The sequence below is a fragment of the Oncorhynchus clarkii genome, unplaced genomic scaffold (assembly GCF_045791955.1).
Source record: "Oncorhynchus clarkii lewisi isolate Uvic-CL-2024 unplaced genomic scaffold, UVic_Ocla_1.0 unplaced_contig_13274_pilon_pilon, whole genome shotgun sequence".
Classification (NCBI taxonomy): Eukaryota; Metazoa; Chordata; class Actinopteri; order Salmoniformes; family Salmonidae; genus Oncorhynchus; species Oncorhynchus clarkii.
The window spans coordinates 5,077-19,852 of NW_027258989.1; the positions used below are offsets into that span (position 1 = coordinate 5,077).

At 39.4% G+C, this 14,776-nt stretch overlaps 1 protein-coding gene across 1 annotated transcript; it reads right to left on the bottom strand.

Annotated features, from left to right (window-relative positions):
• Window positions 1-2,491: 2,491 nt before the first annotated feature.
• Window positions 2,492-14,656, bottom strand: LOC139399396 (probable E3 ubiquitin-protein ligase HERC6). Its single transcript, XM_071144798.1, is given in 24 exon segments — window positions 2,492-4,770; window positions 5,124-5,226; window positions 5,514-5,697; window positions 6,047-6,117; window positions 6,204-6,273; window positions 6,375-6,541; window positions 6,951-7,091; window positions 7,191-7,370; window positions 7,714-7,775; window positions 7,778-7,805; window positions 7,978-8,100; window positions 8,270-8,421; window positions 8,609-8,792; window positions 8,925-9,027; window positions 9,135-9,194; window positions 9,389-9,480; window positions 9,602-9,651; window positions 9,827-9,984; window positions 10,103-10,230; window positions 10,862-10,953; window positions 11,110-11,337; window positions 11,781-11,863; window positions 12,005-12,161; window positions 14,392-14,656. Coding segments are annotated over 24 exon segments (3,048 nt in total). The 5' UTR covers window positions 14,612-14,656; the 3' UTR covers window positions 2,492-4,558.
• Window positions 14,657-14,776: the final 120 nt, after the last annotated feature.

Genomic DNA, 14,776 nt, shown 5'->3' on the forward strand with positions numbered 1-14,776 from the left:
ATGAGCTGACTGTGATCTAAGGTAAGTAACATTCATGTGTGGGGAGGACATCGAAATTATATATTTTTTGTTTTACCCCGATGCCTGTTTATTCATAAAAAAGCAGATGATAGTAAATATCATTAATCGCAATGGTTCGTCTATGCAAATTAATAGGAAAACATTCCAAGCAAATTAATAGGACTACATTTAGCCTAATTGGGAACAAATATAACGCGGGGGAAAGTCAAACGATCCTAGTCAATCTATTGTTGTGTTTATCTGTCAGGTGTATGGATAGACCCACACCGATTTTAAGATTTAGGTCTTTTTCTGTAAGTATAGCCTACCACTAATATTCTACATTGCGGAGCATTTAATAAAACAACCATATTGTCCTGTGATAGTGACACTTGCTTTCATTTAAAAGTGAATGTTTTCATAAGCCTCTAGGTCTACCAAGAAATTATGTTGAGGCTGTTCAAGACCTTCGATAGCCTACTAGCCTATGTGGAAATAATCGTGGAGTTATACCCTAGATCACTTTACATAATCTGGACGGTTGTTTTTATAAGGCTAATTAAACAAGGGGTAGCATACGCTTTTTTACCTGTCTCTATAACAAGGGTTAGGCCTACATCCTCACATACCCCCTCAATTCGAGCCCTGCTTTTAACCATAAGACATCTCCACAGAAATGTATAGCCTAAGGATTGCATGGTGTCAGTGATTGAGTCTGTTAAACCGTTAAACTGGGAACTCTGGTGAAAAATTGAGGTCAAATCATGACACCAGTGATTTTCAGGTCAGAGAAAGATGCCTGAATTGGAATTTCCGAGTTGGATGACCGTTCAAAACTATTTTTCCCAGTCTGAGCTCGTTTTTTTCAGAGTTCCCAGTTGTCTTGAATGCACTGAAGTCGGAAGAGGTGATATGCCTATTTTAGCTAAATCAACAAATTAAGTTGATTAGATTACTCTGGCAATGAAAAATGTTTTTTACAAAATCATGTAGATGTAGACGTTTGTAAGGCGTTCATGTTGAGATCTTTAATAATAAACTAGTCACTTAAACTGACGCTTAACACATGTAGACATTTTTAAGGCATTCGTGGTAAGATCGTTCATAATAAACTTACAAGCAAACTGACACGTGACGTGTCAGCGCCACATTGTACGACGTGAACACTACGTATACATGACGTGTACGTGTCACGTGGCGTGAACGTGCTGGCAGTTTGACACCTTAGAAAAAAAGTGGTCTCTGTTGACAGTCCATGTTAATTCATGCTGGTATTTTATGGCACTAGGAAGACGTTAGGTGATTTCCTGAGAGGTATCAGTAGCTTCACGAGGCTTAATTCCGGCACTTATCACCCCCCCATAGCCTACCCCATTCTCACACCTGAAACCCTCTTCCCCAAAGCTAAAGTGTGTGTGTTTTTTTGTCTTACAGCCTGCTATGGTATTTAAGGGTCACAGTGAGGTCTGAAGTTGAAGCTCATTTACTGCATTTCGATCCATTTTTGAAGTTTTAAATTGTTTCTGAAATATTGTTGTGTAAAAAATGTCAGAACGGCAGTATGCTCCACTCCACAGGAAACAACAATGGTCTTCTTTAGATTCAGGCAATCAATAGGAGCAGGTCTGTCTGTAGAAAATAGATTTAACTGATTTTATTTTTTAAATCTTTTTGACTAAATAATGATTTGACATTAAATAATTAGATCTACTCATACTGTCTGCTGCAAACATATCAAATGTACTACTTTTCTTTAAAAGAAACTATTAACGACATAGATAACCAAACACATTAACATGAAAATCTTTGTGTATACAGAATTGGACCATTTTCCTGTCCTGCTAAGCATTCAAAACGTAACAAGTACTTTGGGTGCTAGGGTAAATGTATAAAGTACATTATTTTCTTGAGGAATGTAGCCATTGACACAAGTAAAAGCAAAAAGTCAAAGTCAAAAATATGCCACAAAATAGTAAACAAAAATATCAGGCTGTAGGGGCCAGACACACCAGCTAGCACATTTGGTTCCTTGGCAGTTGAGGGAACGTACATTTTTGCTTACCCATTTTGAGCCTGTAATTGAAATCACAAATGCTGATGCTCCAGATACTCAACTAGTCTAAAGAAGGCCACTTTTATTGCCTCTTTAAATTAGGACAACAGTTTTCAGCTGTGCTAACACAATTGCAAAAGGGTTTTCTAATAATCAATTAGCCTTTTAAAATTATAAAAACATGGATTAGCTAACACAATGTGCCATTGGAACACAGGAGTGATGGTTGCTGATAATGGACCTCTGTACGCCTATGTAGATATTCCATAAAAAAAATCTGCCGTTTCCAGCTACAATAGTAATTTACAACATTAACAATGTCTACACTGTATTTCTGATCAATTTGATGTTATTTTATTGGACAAAAAAATGGGACATTTCTAAGTGACCCCAAACTTTTGAAAGGTAGTGTATATATAAAAAATACATGAGCTCACTCAGTCTCAACTTACTGTTGGGAGTTAGAATAATAAAATACACAAAGTGCAACTTTAAAATTTGGTTTCGCATCAGCAGTCATGCACTTAGCCCATGTCAGCAACATCTCCTAGAGATGAACGTACTTTGGTGTGAAAAGTGCAAATCAATCCCAGAACAACAGCAAAGGACCTTGTGAAGATGCTGGAGGAAACAGGTACAAAAGTATCTATATCCACAGTAAAACGAGTCCTATATTGACATAACCTGAAAGGCCACTCAGCAAGGAAGAAGCCACTGCTCCAAAACCGCCATAAAAAAAGCCAGACTGCAACTGCACATGGGGACAAAGATCGTACTTTTTGGAGAAATATCCTCTGGTCTGATGAATCAAAAATATAACTGTTTGGCCATAATGACCATCATTATGTTTGGAGGAAAAAGGGGGAGGCTTGCAAGCCGAAGAACAACATTCCAACCGTGAAGCACGGGGGTGGCAGCATCATGTTGTGGGGGTGCTTTGCTGCAGGAAGGACTGGTGCACTTCACAAAATAGATGGCATCATGAGGAAAGAAAATTATGTGGATATATTGAAGCAACATCTCAAGACATCAGTCAGGAAGTTAAAGCTTGGTCGCAAATGGGTCTTCAAAATGGACAATGACCCCAAGCATACTTCCAAAGTTGTGGCAAAATGGCTGAAGGACAACAAAGTCAAGGTATTGGAGTGGCCATCACAAAGCCCTGACCTCAATCCTATAGAAAATGTGTGGGCAGAACTGAAAAAGCATGTGAGAGCAAGGAGGCCTGACTCAGTTACACCAGCTCTGTCAGGAGGAATGGGCCAAAATTCACCCAACTTATTGCGGGAAGCTTGTGGAAGGCTACCCGAAACGTTTGACCCAAGTTAAACAATTTAAAGGCAATTCTGCCAAATACTAATTGAGTGTATGTAAACTTCTGACCCACTGGGAATGTGATGAAAGAAATAAAAGCTGAAATAAATCATTCTCTCTACTATTATTCTGACATTTCACATTCTTAAAATAAAGTGGTGATCCTAACTGACCTACGACAGGGAATTTTTACTAGGATTAAATGTCAGGAATTGTGGAAAACTGAGTTTAAATGTATTTTGCTAAGGTGTATGTAAACTTCTGACTTCAACTGTATGGTCGAATTACCGACCGGGATGGGGCCCATTGATCAAAAAATGTATCTTCTCTCTGCCCCATGTCAAACTGTGTAGGATTGCAATAAATGTGCGTTAAAACGGCAACATTTTCTGTATGCCCAATGGCAAAATGTGCAGAATTGCCACCCCTCATGATGAGTTCTGTTTTTTTGTGGCCCCCACCTCATCAAAGTTGCCCATCCCTGATTTAAATAGAACCATGAGGAAAGCTGCAAAAAACATTATGCTGAAGTATGGAAATTCCCATAATAGAACATTGTTTCTTAACGATCTCTGAACAATTTACTTTAAATAGAACCACAAGGAAATGTTAAGGGAAGGTTGTATGCAAAACGAAGAAGAAACATATAGTTCTCAGAACGTTATGTGCTAGCTGGGAAGGTTATGCAGGTTGTTGGAGAAACCACACCACTGCTCAGCATTTGAGGGAATACTCAATTATGAAAGAAAATACTTTAAGGTGAAACTAATATCTGTATTATTTAGATACATAAATAATTATTATGTTAAAAGAACACAAGATACAGACACGAATGTCAAAATATAATGCAGTCCAGAAAAAAGGATGTTCCCATACAGAATTACATAAAATGCCTAAATAAATCAATGTTTTTTCATAACTCACATTCAAAATTAGTGGACTTTAAGTCAAGGATAGTTTTTTCCAATAACACGGTAAGCCTATACATAGCCTAAACATTTGCAAATTTAAAATGTTCACTTGAAAATGCCAAGGTTTAAAAGTTTTTTTTTTTAAGTGTAAAATCTGAACCTAGATAAAGGCTATATCAACACAACCAAAATCATATGCTAAACTGAAGAGATATATTGACATGTAAGAAACACATTGAATGAAATGATGAGCACAGCAGTAGCCTATATATAATGTCCATTACTCCTTCCAGAAGCCTCTGTTGTGGGCCACCGCCTCTTTGAGCCTGGCCAGCATCATCTCCTTGGAGGGGTAGATGGGCAGAAAGAGTAGGAAGTAGCAGGTATGGGATTCTGGGAAATGTAGTTCAGTAGAGTTCTGCAGAACTGCCACAGTCATCTGGATCTTGTCCATGCCCAGGATAGGAACGCGCTCACAGCCCGTCAGGAACACTGAGAAGGAGGGGATAGATCGTGAAAGGAAGACTGAATGGGAAGAAGCCATTAAGAGTGTTGTGCCAGTAATCGAAAGGTAGCTGGTTTGAATCCCTGAACCGACTAGATGAAACATATGTTGTGTGCTTTTGAGTAAGGCACTTAACCCTAATTGCTCCTGTAAGTCGCTCTGGATAAGAGCGTCTGCTAAATTACTAAAATGTCAAATGTGTTCAGACACATTTTTTTGGTAAAAGCTCTTGTGGAACAGGAAGTTCAAATATGCAGACAAAACCTTGAACCAGCATTATGAAAGACTTTATGGTTCCTCCAGTTTTACTCAACCGAGAGCAATTTAGTGCCATACTTACGGAGGAAAGCTTTCTTTTGGTCATCTGTCAGTTCCTCAAAAGCCTCCCAGAATGTGATGATGTTGGGATGTCTGGCATGATACTCTCCATCATACACAGTGTTCTGGATATACAAATCAAACAAATGGCAGCAATAATTAAACAATATTAAACTTGCATGCCATTTAAACGATTCACCACTCAAAGTCACACAGTATGTCACAAAGCACCATGTATAGCACATTATCTCCTAGTCCCAGTCCTAACTTGAGATACGCACCCATAACTTGACATCAAAGGAAATCCCCCATTGATATAAATGCATCAACACTGACTGATTTATGCCTTAATTTCTCAAGTCAGCACCCAGCCCCACACTGAGTAATGAATGATGGTTGTATATAGATAGACCTGTTTGAGCGTGTCCCAGTCGTAGTCCTCTTTCCCCACCATGACTCCCCTGAGCTCCTCAGGCTGGAACAACTCCACCACGTCCCTGTCACACACCTTGAAGAAGCCTCTCCTGAACTCTTCAAACACCTTCTCCGCTGATTGGTTGAAGGCGAGTTTCACATAGGCATCAACAAACTGCTTCCTGTCAAAATAATGAATTGTATTTTATTGTTGAAATTTCTAACTTCCTAAATGTCAACCTTGTATTATGCATTACAGACAATAGACCGTAATGTGAGCCAGTTTGCTAGAGCAGGAAAATAACCCTGCAGCAACAGGAAATGTGAATTATTATGTTGATTATAATTATTGGACATTTTTGTAGGGGTTGATACATTTTTTTGTAAGGGAAAATCAAGTCTGAAGCCTTTTTAAACCTCAAATATATTCTACACTTTTAAAATGTCCTGCATTGCAGGAATGTTCTCCTGCAACAGAGTGATCAAATTAAGATCTTACATCTGTAAGAGTAAAAGTTGCTGAAGCCTTACTTGTTAAAACGTGTGACTGGTTTTCCTGTTTCTTTGGGATCCAGCTCCACCTTCTGGTCATCCCAGATCACCTGATGAAAATAAACAGTTTTACCACTATTCACATACTGTATCTAGGGATATTTCATTGCTCAATCAGTTTCAATATTATACATACGGTGAAGGTCATGTCCAGGTTTTCTTCAACATCATCATCAGTGTAGTCCTCCAAGAGGTACCGCAAACTCCTTCAATTACAGCGAAAATAAATGAATGTTGAAACATTTTCATCCGTTTCTAAGGGACACTAATTCAATGCTAAAATGTACATTCTAAAATACAAACGTACCCTCCCACAACAGGGTCAAACTCTCTCAGGTCCTCCAGTGAGGGCTTGACCCCCACCATCTTCTTGAACAGGGCCAGAGGGAAGGGCAGGTGTACAATGTTGTGGTTGTACAGGGCCATGCCACACAAGACACCAAACAGGAAGTAGCTCTTCTCCTCCACTCTGGGCTGGTAGTAAGGGTAGGTGGCACATGAGTCAAGGCAGAGATCAAGAATAAACAAGAACAGGCACCATTCTTCTTCAAATAACTTTTATCTCCTTTGTTGTATTATGTTGTCTGTATACTGCAATTTAGCTTTTAGCTGTGAATGTGTACAACTATAAAACCTTGGTACATCAGGAAGAGAGTAGGGAGTGATGGTGATTATACTTGTAAACAATACTGTATTGATTAATACAGTGTAGATAGTGGCACTGCTGTAGTGGTTGAATCTCTTTCTGTTGCTATTAACTGACTAAATGTATTTAGATTGTTTTTAGAATATTATTCCATTACTCAACTATTTTAATTTGCTTGAAAGTGCAGTGATTTATTATACAGTAATGAAATCGTAATTCCCTAATTCTAGTTCTTACCTTGGCAGGGAACCAGACCAGTGTCTTGGTGTCATTGTACATGAACATCTCAGACTCTGAGGCCAACAGCTCTTCAAACACATGGAGGAAAAAGTCCCTTATGTTGACGAGCGACAGCTTCATGTCCTCCATAAACTGCACCTGAGTGATAAAGCATCAGAGGAACGTTTAGGTTGAGTTCTGACATTGTCTTGTAGTCTTACGAAAAGCTTTTCTTAATTCAGGTTGTCATAATTTTACCACAAGTTCTCTCTGGAAGTAGTCATGATCTGCAGCACCCAGTTGTCTGAAGGTGTCTTCGATGAGTGACGGGCGCCTTAAGGTCAACTGGAAGACTGGAGCAGGGGGAGATTCTGGGTTGTCTGGGAACGTTCCAGAAGGATACATCACTGTTTGCAGGTGGGTGAGATGGTGAACCACCTGCAATATATAAATATACACTAGTTTAAAAAAAAATGTATGTCACTTGCACAAGTACAGTGAAATAACTTTCCTGCTTGCATTTTCCCAACAATGCAGTATTCAATATCAGTAGTACTATATATACACATATATATATTTTTACTGTTAAGTAGAACATAAACACAAGAAATAGAAATAAGAACACGAGAAAGTAAGTAAGCTATATACAGGGTCAGCTCCAGGGTCTATTTAGAGTGATATACAGACTGGTCTTTGGAAACCACTGGGTAGGCTATGGTATACTTGAAAACAAAGATTCATTAAAAGGATTTAAAACAGCCAGTGGAATAACACAGTATACCTTAGTAAAAAGTGCATTACTGTTGAAAATTGCCATCTTGCAGATCAGACTCAACACAAATGGCAAAAGATGACTGGTGTCACCTCTGTGTCCTAGAAGTGACACAAAAGAAAAATGAAAGTGCATCTCAATAGTCTACATGGGTTCCATCTCTGTCTCATTCCATCAATCTGCACTGAAAGAACTGGACAAGTGAAAACAGATTCCACCACTTTATCATTCTAACATTTGAGTAATTTACAGATGATTTGGTTATTTTATTACCTCCCTTGTTGACCAAAAACGCCAAAGCTTCACATCATCCATAGGAATTACCCTATCAATGATCTCTTCCACATAAAAGGTACTGGCGGGAACTTCCTGGGTTCTTCCGGCCCTTTTGTTTGCCTTTGAAATAACATAATGTCAGCATCAAAATACATTTGCACATGTCCCTTGCACATGAGGAAGTGAACAGTTCACAATATGAAGTATGTTAGGGCATGATCAACAATAATGACAGAGACGGCAGAAAATGGTCAGGAGGATTATAAAAATGATTGACACAAACACGGACTCTGTGGAGGTACTTGAGGGCTTCCAGCAGGAATTTGACTCCGGGGTTGTGGGTAGCCAGAAGACCGTTCCTCAGCATGAATGACAGGGCATTCTTCCATATCAGAATGTGCTTAGTCATGATGGAAGGCTCCAGTGACGACCACCAGTCTTCTATAACATATGATACATGAATACAAGTCCAAAATATGTTAATTATATTGCCTGTGCAAAAAAATATTATCTTATAATATATGGTCATGTGTCACAGTGTCAGCTATGCTTCTATTATAATGCAATTCTTCAAAATGATACTGATGCCAAATTTGCTGATAAACTGAAAAGGTCAGATGTTATTTACTTAAAATTTTCATGGCCGTTTCATTCAGATCCTCAGCGATAACTATTGCTAAAGCCATGATCATGTTCATGACATTCTGGTCATCGTGGAGAAGAGGGATTGTGGGTAGTAGCATAAAGATCTCTGGTGACTTGATGACAGCTGCTGAACTGCAAAGAGTGTCCACCAGTGGCAATATATTTACCTATATGGAGAATATATATAGACATAAAGAGAGTTACATTATGCTATCATGATCCTCCATTCAAAATATATATTGATATTTAATAGATTGTTGATATTTGTTTAAGTCTTTGAAGAGTGAGTTAGTCTTAGCTGATTTCCTGATCCATGGGATGTTGAAGAGCTGATCAAAAGCCTGGCTAGCAGCCTCTAGGTCCACTCTTAACGCTCCTGCAGCTTTAGTTGATGGAGACTCACTGGTAGAGGGTATAGCATGGGTATAGTATTATAATTGACACAACATACTGTACACACACAGTGTTCATTATAAACTATCCAAACATTCCATTTTAAAATAGCTTACCTGGCTTTGGTGAAACTGGCCACAAGACTTGAACTTGCTGAGAACATCAAGGATATTTCTCTGTTGGAACAAATGTGGACATATTTGATGTTTCAGTACAATTATACTACAAGAAATACAACTTTAAAATAAATGTTTTTTTATTTCATTTTGAGTTTGCTAGTTTTTTTTTTTTTTAACTAGCAAAGAACCTTTGTCTATGGTGGATTGTATGTTTTAATATTCAACGTAAATAAATATAATAATAAATGAACCTTTGCGCCTCTGAATTTCCTTGCTCCATCGACAGCCATTTTTGCAGCTTGGCTTTATCTAACCTCCCGATTGGCTGTTCTCTTTCAGAACTCTACAAAGGAAGATAAAGCAATATAAGAAATTCGAATATCTCAAACATGAATTAGCTGCTTGAGACATTTAGAATGTTCCAGTCTCCCTACTATTGAGGTATAAAAGGTCAGAAACATTACCTCAGCAGTGTAAATGAAGTTTGAATTCCATCCCACTGATATCTTCATGTCTGGTAAAGAAAAGAAAAGAAGAGGTTGTAGGGACGTCAAGTCTCGTTAAACAGTATGTGTTCTAATTCAGTCACCCAAAAACGTCATAGTCAGTATGTAGCTGCATTATATAATTGAATAGAATCAAATACAAAAGAGAATAAAAGACAATAAAATAGACATTGTATCTGGTACCGTTGTGTAAGACTGTTGCTGCCCCACCAGAAGCCCTTTCCAGCAGCACTGAGGTGGGTCGCAAGCAGCCCTCCGTAATGCCAGTCCCTAGCTGACCTTTGACCCCACTGCCAAAGGCCCAGAGTTGACCTGAGGACCCCAGCACCAGGGTGTGATGGCTGGCAGAGTTACAGTAAGACAAAAACAGTCAGACTGAGAATGTTTAAGATTGGTTTCCTATCTGTTTATTATATGTGTATATATGTGTATAAGTAGCATTATGCTGTTGGTCATTACCTGCCACATGCTATCTGTGAGGCCAGTCCATCCATACCCTCTACCAGTTTGGGTAGGAGTTCGTTAGCTGATGCATTGTGCCCAAGCTGGCCTCGGCTTCCCTCTCCAAAGGTGAACACCTGTCCACCCTAAAGACCACAAAGAACCAAAACCAGTTGTTGACATGTCAAGGCCCAGAGTTGTTTCTGGTCTGGTCAGGTCAGGACCCTAATCACTTCTTAAAGAGACAGTATAATAGTATTGAAGGGTCGACCTTTACTCTGGTAGCCCTGAGGCTTGATCTGTAATAACATCCATAATCAGGACATATTCTGTATAACCTGTGACTTTCTATTCTGTAATAAACTGTAACTTCTCATTTAGTATGAGACTGTATTCATGCACTCAGATAACAACTTGTATGGTTCATTGTGTATCCAGACACTTGATCATTTGTTTTTCACCTCTGTTCAAGGTCATTTTATATAACTGGCTTTATTTACCAATATGTGATGAATTGTATCTTCGAGAGGCTGCTGACTTTGTGTGCAGAACTATCTCCCAGTGGGCCCACTGTTTAGGACATTAAATACTTTTTATGAACTAATGAACTGCCGTAGTATTTGTCTCCTTTCACACCAACATCTCCCTTGGGGCCTTCAGTAAAAATACAGTAATAGTATAATACCTTGGTGAGAACAACAGTGTCCCTCTCCACAGTAATAGTATGATACCTTGGTGAGAACAGCAGTGTCCCTCTCCACAGTAATAGCATGATACCTTGGTGAGAACAGCAGAATGTGCCTCTCCACAGCTGATGAAGGAAACCCCCAAGACTCTGAGAGCAGGCACAGCACAGATGTTGAACCGGCCTGGCAGGGGGAACAAGCATCATACAAGCATCATGCAATGTCCCCACTCATTATAATACATCTGGAAAATGACTTAGTGGTTATAAAAAAAGGAATCCAAGTTCAAATGAACTTTTATACAAGTAGTGTACAAAGAGAGGTAGAGTGCCATAGTACCTTTTTCATCCACACGGTTGAGTCCCAGCTGCCCAGCCCTGTTCGCCCCACAGCAGTAGACCAGGCCTGGGAGGGTGAGGGCCAGAGTGTGGGTTCCTCCGGCTGCTACCTGGGTCACTGGGACCCCTATGAGGGAGCGCACCAGGGCAGGTATGGGCTGCAGAGGGACTCCCTTCCCCAGGCCCAGCTGTCCATGGCTGTTCAGACCCCATGAGAACACCTGTCCTCCTGTAGAAGACAAGGAAATTACATATTTCATAACAATTACATCACAACAATTCCAGAGTTACATTCTTTCCTAATAAATATCCTCTCACTGTCCTTTTGATGTTCACTCTTAGAAAAAATTGTTCCAAAAGAGTTATTTGGCTGTCCTCATAGGATAACCCTTTTAGGTTCCAGGTAGAACCCTTTTTGGCTCCAGGTAGAATCCTTCTGGTTTTCATTTAGAACCCTCTGAAAAAAGGGTTCTACATGGAACACAAAAGGGTTCTACCTGGAACCAAAAAGGGTTCTCCAACGGGTTCTCGTATGGGGACTGCTGAATAACCCTTTTAGATTTAAGACAGCACCTTTTTTTCTAAGTGTAGTCTAACTGATGCATGTGGTTGTCATAGTTTAGATGGAATGCAGTCTGTGTGAGAGACATCAGTAGGTACAGTATGTTATACCTTTAGTCAGGGCCAAAGAATGGGAATTTCCACAAGCAACCTGTATCACTGTTATCGGCAAGGGCGAAGGTATTGGAACTGGTCTGTGAAAAAAAAAGTAGTGCATTTTGTCTTTGTTAATGATCAGTGGAATCCAAGAGGGCTCTCATTACTTGACAATGTAAATCATGGATGATATTTAACTATCAATATCTATTTCATGTTTAAGTTAAAGGTTTCCTTGCCTTGGCCTGGGGGCTTTGGAGACAGTAGTAAGGGTGATGCCCAGCTGTCCCTCACCCCCTGCCCCCCAGGAGTACACCTGTCCTGACGCGCACACAGCAACAGAGTGGTCCTGACCACAAGCCACAGAGACCACTACCCCCAGACCCTCCACTGGGGCTGAAACGGGTAGAACACATGCAGTTTAATTTGGATGTTCAATGTCTTAGAAAGGGTTAAATGCCAGAAATGCCATGGAATTTAATGCATGAAGGAGTTAATCAACAATTTATCTGAGTCCAGTCACTTCATTGTTCCCTTTTTGTTAATAAAGCCCTACTACACAAGCTTCTGACTTACTTAATTTCGTTGTTAAAGTATAAAAACATGAGATCCCAAACCCTTTCACAGGGTTGGTTGAGTTTCCTCGGGTCCCCACCAAACTAGGTACGGTTGAAGTCGGAAGTTTACATACACTTAGGTTGGAGTCATTAAAACTTGTTTTTCAACCACTCCACAAATTTCTTGTTGGCGAACTATAGTTTATGCAAGTCGGTTAAGACATCAACTTTGTGCATGACACAAGTCATGTTTCCAACAATTGTTTAAAGACAGATTATTTCACTTACAATTCACTGTTTCACAATTCCAGTGGGTCAGAAGTGTACATACACTAAGTTGACTGTGCCTATAAACAGCTTGGAAAATTCCAGAAAATGTACATAATTTGAGTCAATTGGAGGTGTAACTGTGGATGTATTTCAAGGCCTATCTTCAAACTCAGTGCATCTTTGTTTGACATCATGGGAAAATCAAAAGAAATCAGCCAAGACCTCAGACAAAAAATTGTAGACCTCCACAATTCTGTATCATCCTTGGGAGCAATTTCCAAACGCCTGAAAGGTACCATGTTCATTCTGTCTCCTAGAGATGAACGTACCTTGGTGTGAAAAGTGCAAATCAGTCCCAGAACAACAGCAAAGGACCTTGTGAAGATGCTAGTATAAACCGGTACAAAAGTGTCTATATCCACAGTAAAACGAATCCTATATTGACATAACCTGAAAGGCCATTCAGCAAGGAAGAAGCCACTGCTCCAAAACCGCCATAAAAAAGCCAGACTACGGTTTGCAACTGCACATGGGGACAAAGATCGTACTTTTGGAGAAATGTCCTCTGGTCTGATGAAACAAAAATAGAACTGTTTGGCCATAATGACCATCGTTATGTTTGGAGGAAAAAAGGGGGAGGCTTGCAAGCCGAAGAACAACATCCAAACCGTGAAGCACGGGGGTGGCAGAATCATGTTGTAGGGTTGCTTTGCTGCAGGAGGGACTGGTGCACTTAACAAAATAGATGGCATCATGAGGAAAGAAAATTATGTGGATATATTGAAGCACTATCTCAAGACATCAGTCAGAAAGTTAAAGCTTGGTTGAATATGGGTCTTCCAAATGGACAATGACCCCAAACATACTTCCAAAGTTGTGGCAATCCTATAGAAAATTTGTGGGCAGAACTGAAAAAGCATGTGAGAGCAAGGAGGCCTAAAAACCTGACTCAGTTACACCAGCTCTGTCAGGAGGAATGGGCCAAAATTCACCCAACTTATTGTGGGAAGCTTGTGGAAGGCTACCTGAAACGTTTGACCCAAGTTAAACAATTTAAAGGAAATGCTACCAAATACTAATTGAGTGTATGTAAAGTTCTGACCCACTGGGAATGAGACGAAATAAATACAAGCTGAAATAAATACTTCTCTCTACTATTATTCTGACATTTCACATTCTTAAAATAATTGGTGATCCTAACTGACCTAAAACAGGGATTTTTTACTAGGATTAAATGTCAGGAATTGTGAAAAACTGAGTTTAAATGTATTTGGCTAAGGTGTATGTAAACTTCCGACTTCAACTGTAAATCCGCTTGTATTTTTTTTAACGCTTCACATTTTTAAAATCACCTACAGAATTCCTTATATTTGGATTCCCTGGTGCCACTAGGGCAGTTTAACACCCTGATGATAAATGAGTTCACCGAGGTGTGCAATTGTTTTGATTGACTTTAATAATTTGTTTATGATGTCTGTGAACATAGCAACAGTTCACCTTCGTTCTTCTGATTTGGATGGAGAAACGAAACTGAAACTGAGCCGATGTTGTAGTTTTATTGAGGGATAGTGTTCCAATTTCTGAAAGTTGTGGTAAAGTTCACTAAGCTAAATATCGGCTACTACACATTTTAATATCATCTGTAATTATGAAAAATAAAGTGAACAGAAATGTTAGCATAATTATAAAGAATAAAATAATTCAGAAGCAAGCATCCTTTTAGCAGCGCTTTAATTCGAAATAGCCTACATAGCGATCCTTACACCCAAATAGTCAGATATAATTAAATGATGTATTACCTGGTAGTTTTGAATCTCTTTTCTTCTGTCTACCAAGTTGTCCCTTTGAGTTGCGCCCACATGATAGGATCCTGCCATCTACGGTGAGAAATAAAGTGTGTTGCTCCCCACAAGCAATTTCTGTGACTTTATCAGAGAATATATTCCCTGCTATCGGAAGAGACACATTCTCAAAGTTTAGACCAAACTGTCCACTCGAACCGTCTCCCCAGCAGAACATGATGATGTGATGATTGACTGATGACTAAAGTGTGGTCCACATAGGTTGGCTATATTGGGCTCTACGTGTGTGTGTGTGAGAGAGAGCTACTAGTTACCACATCCATAAAGTCGTAATTATGTCTAAACCCCAACTATTTCTACAATTTATCTTCTTAAGATCTGA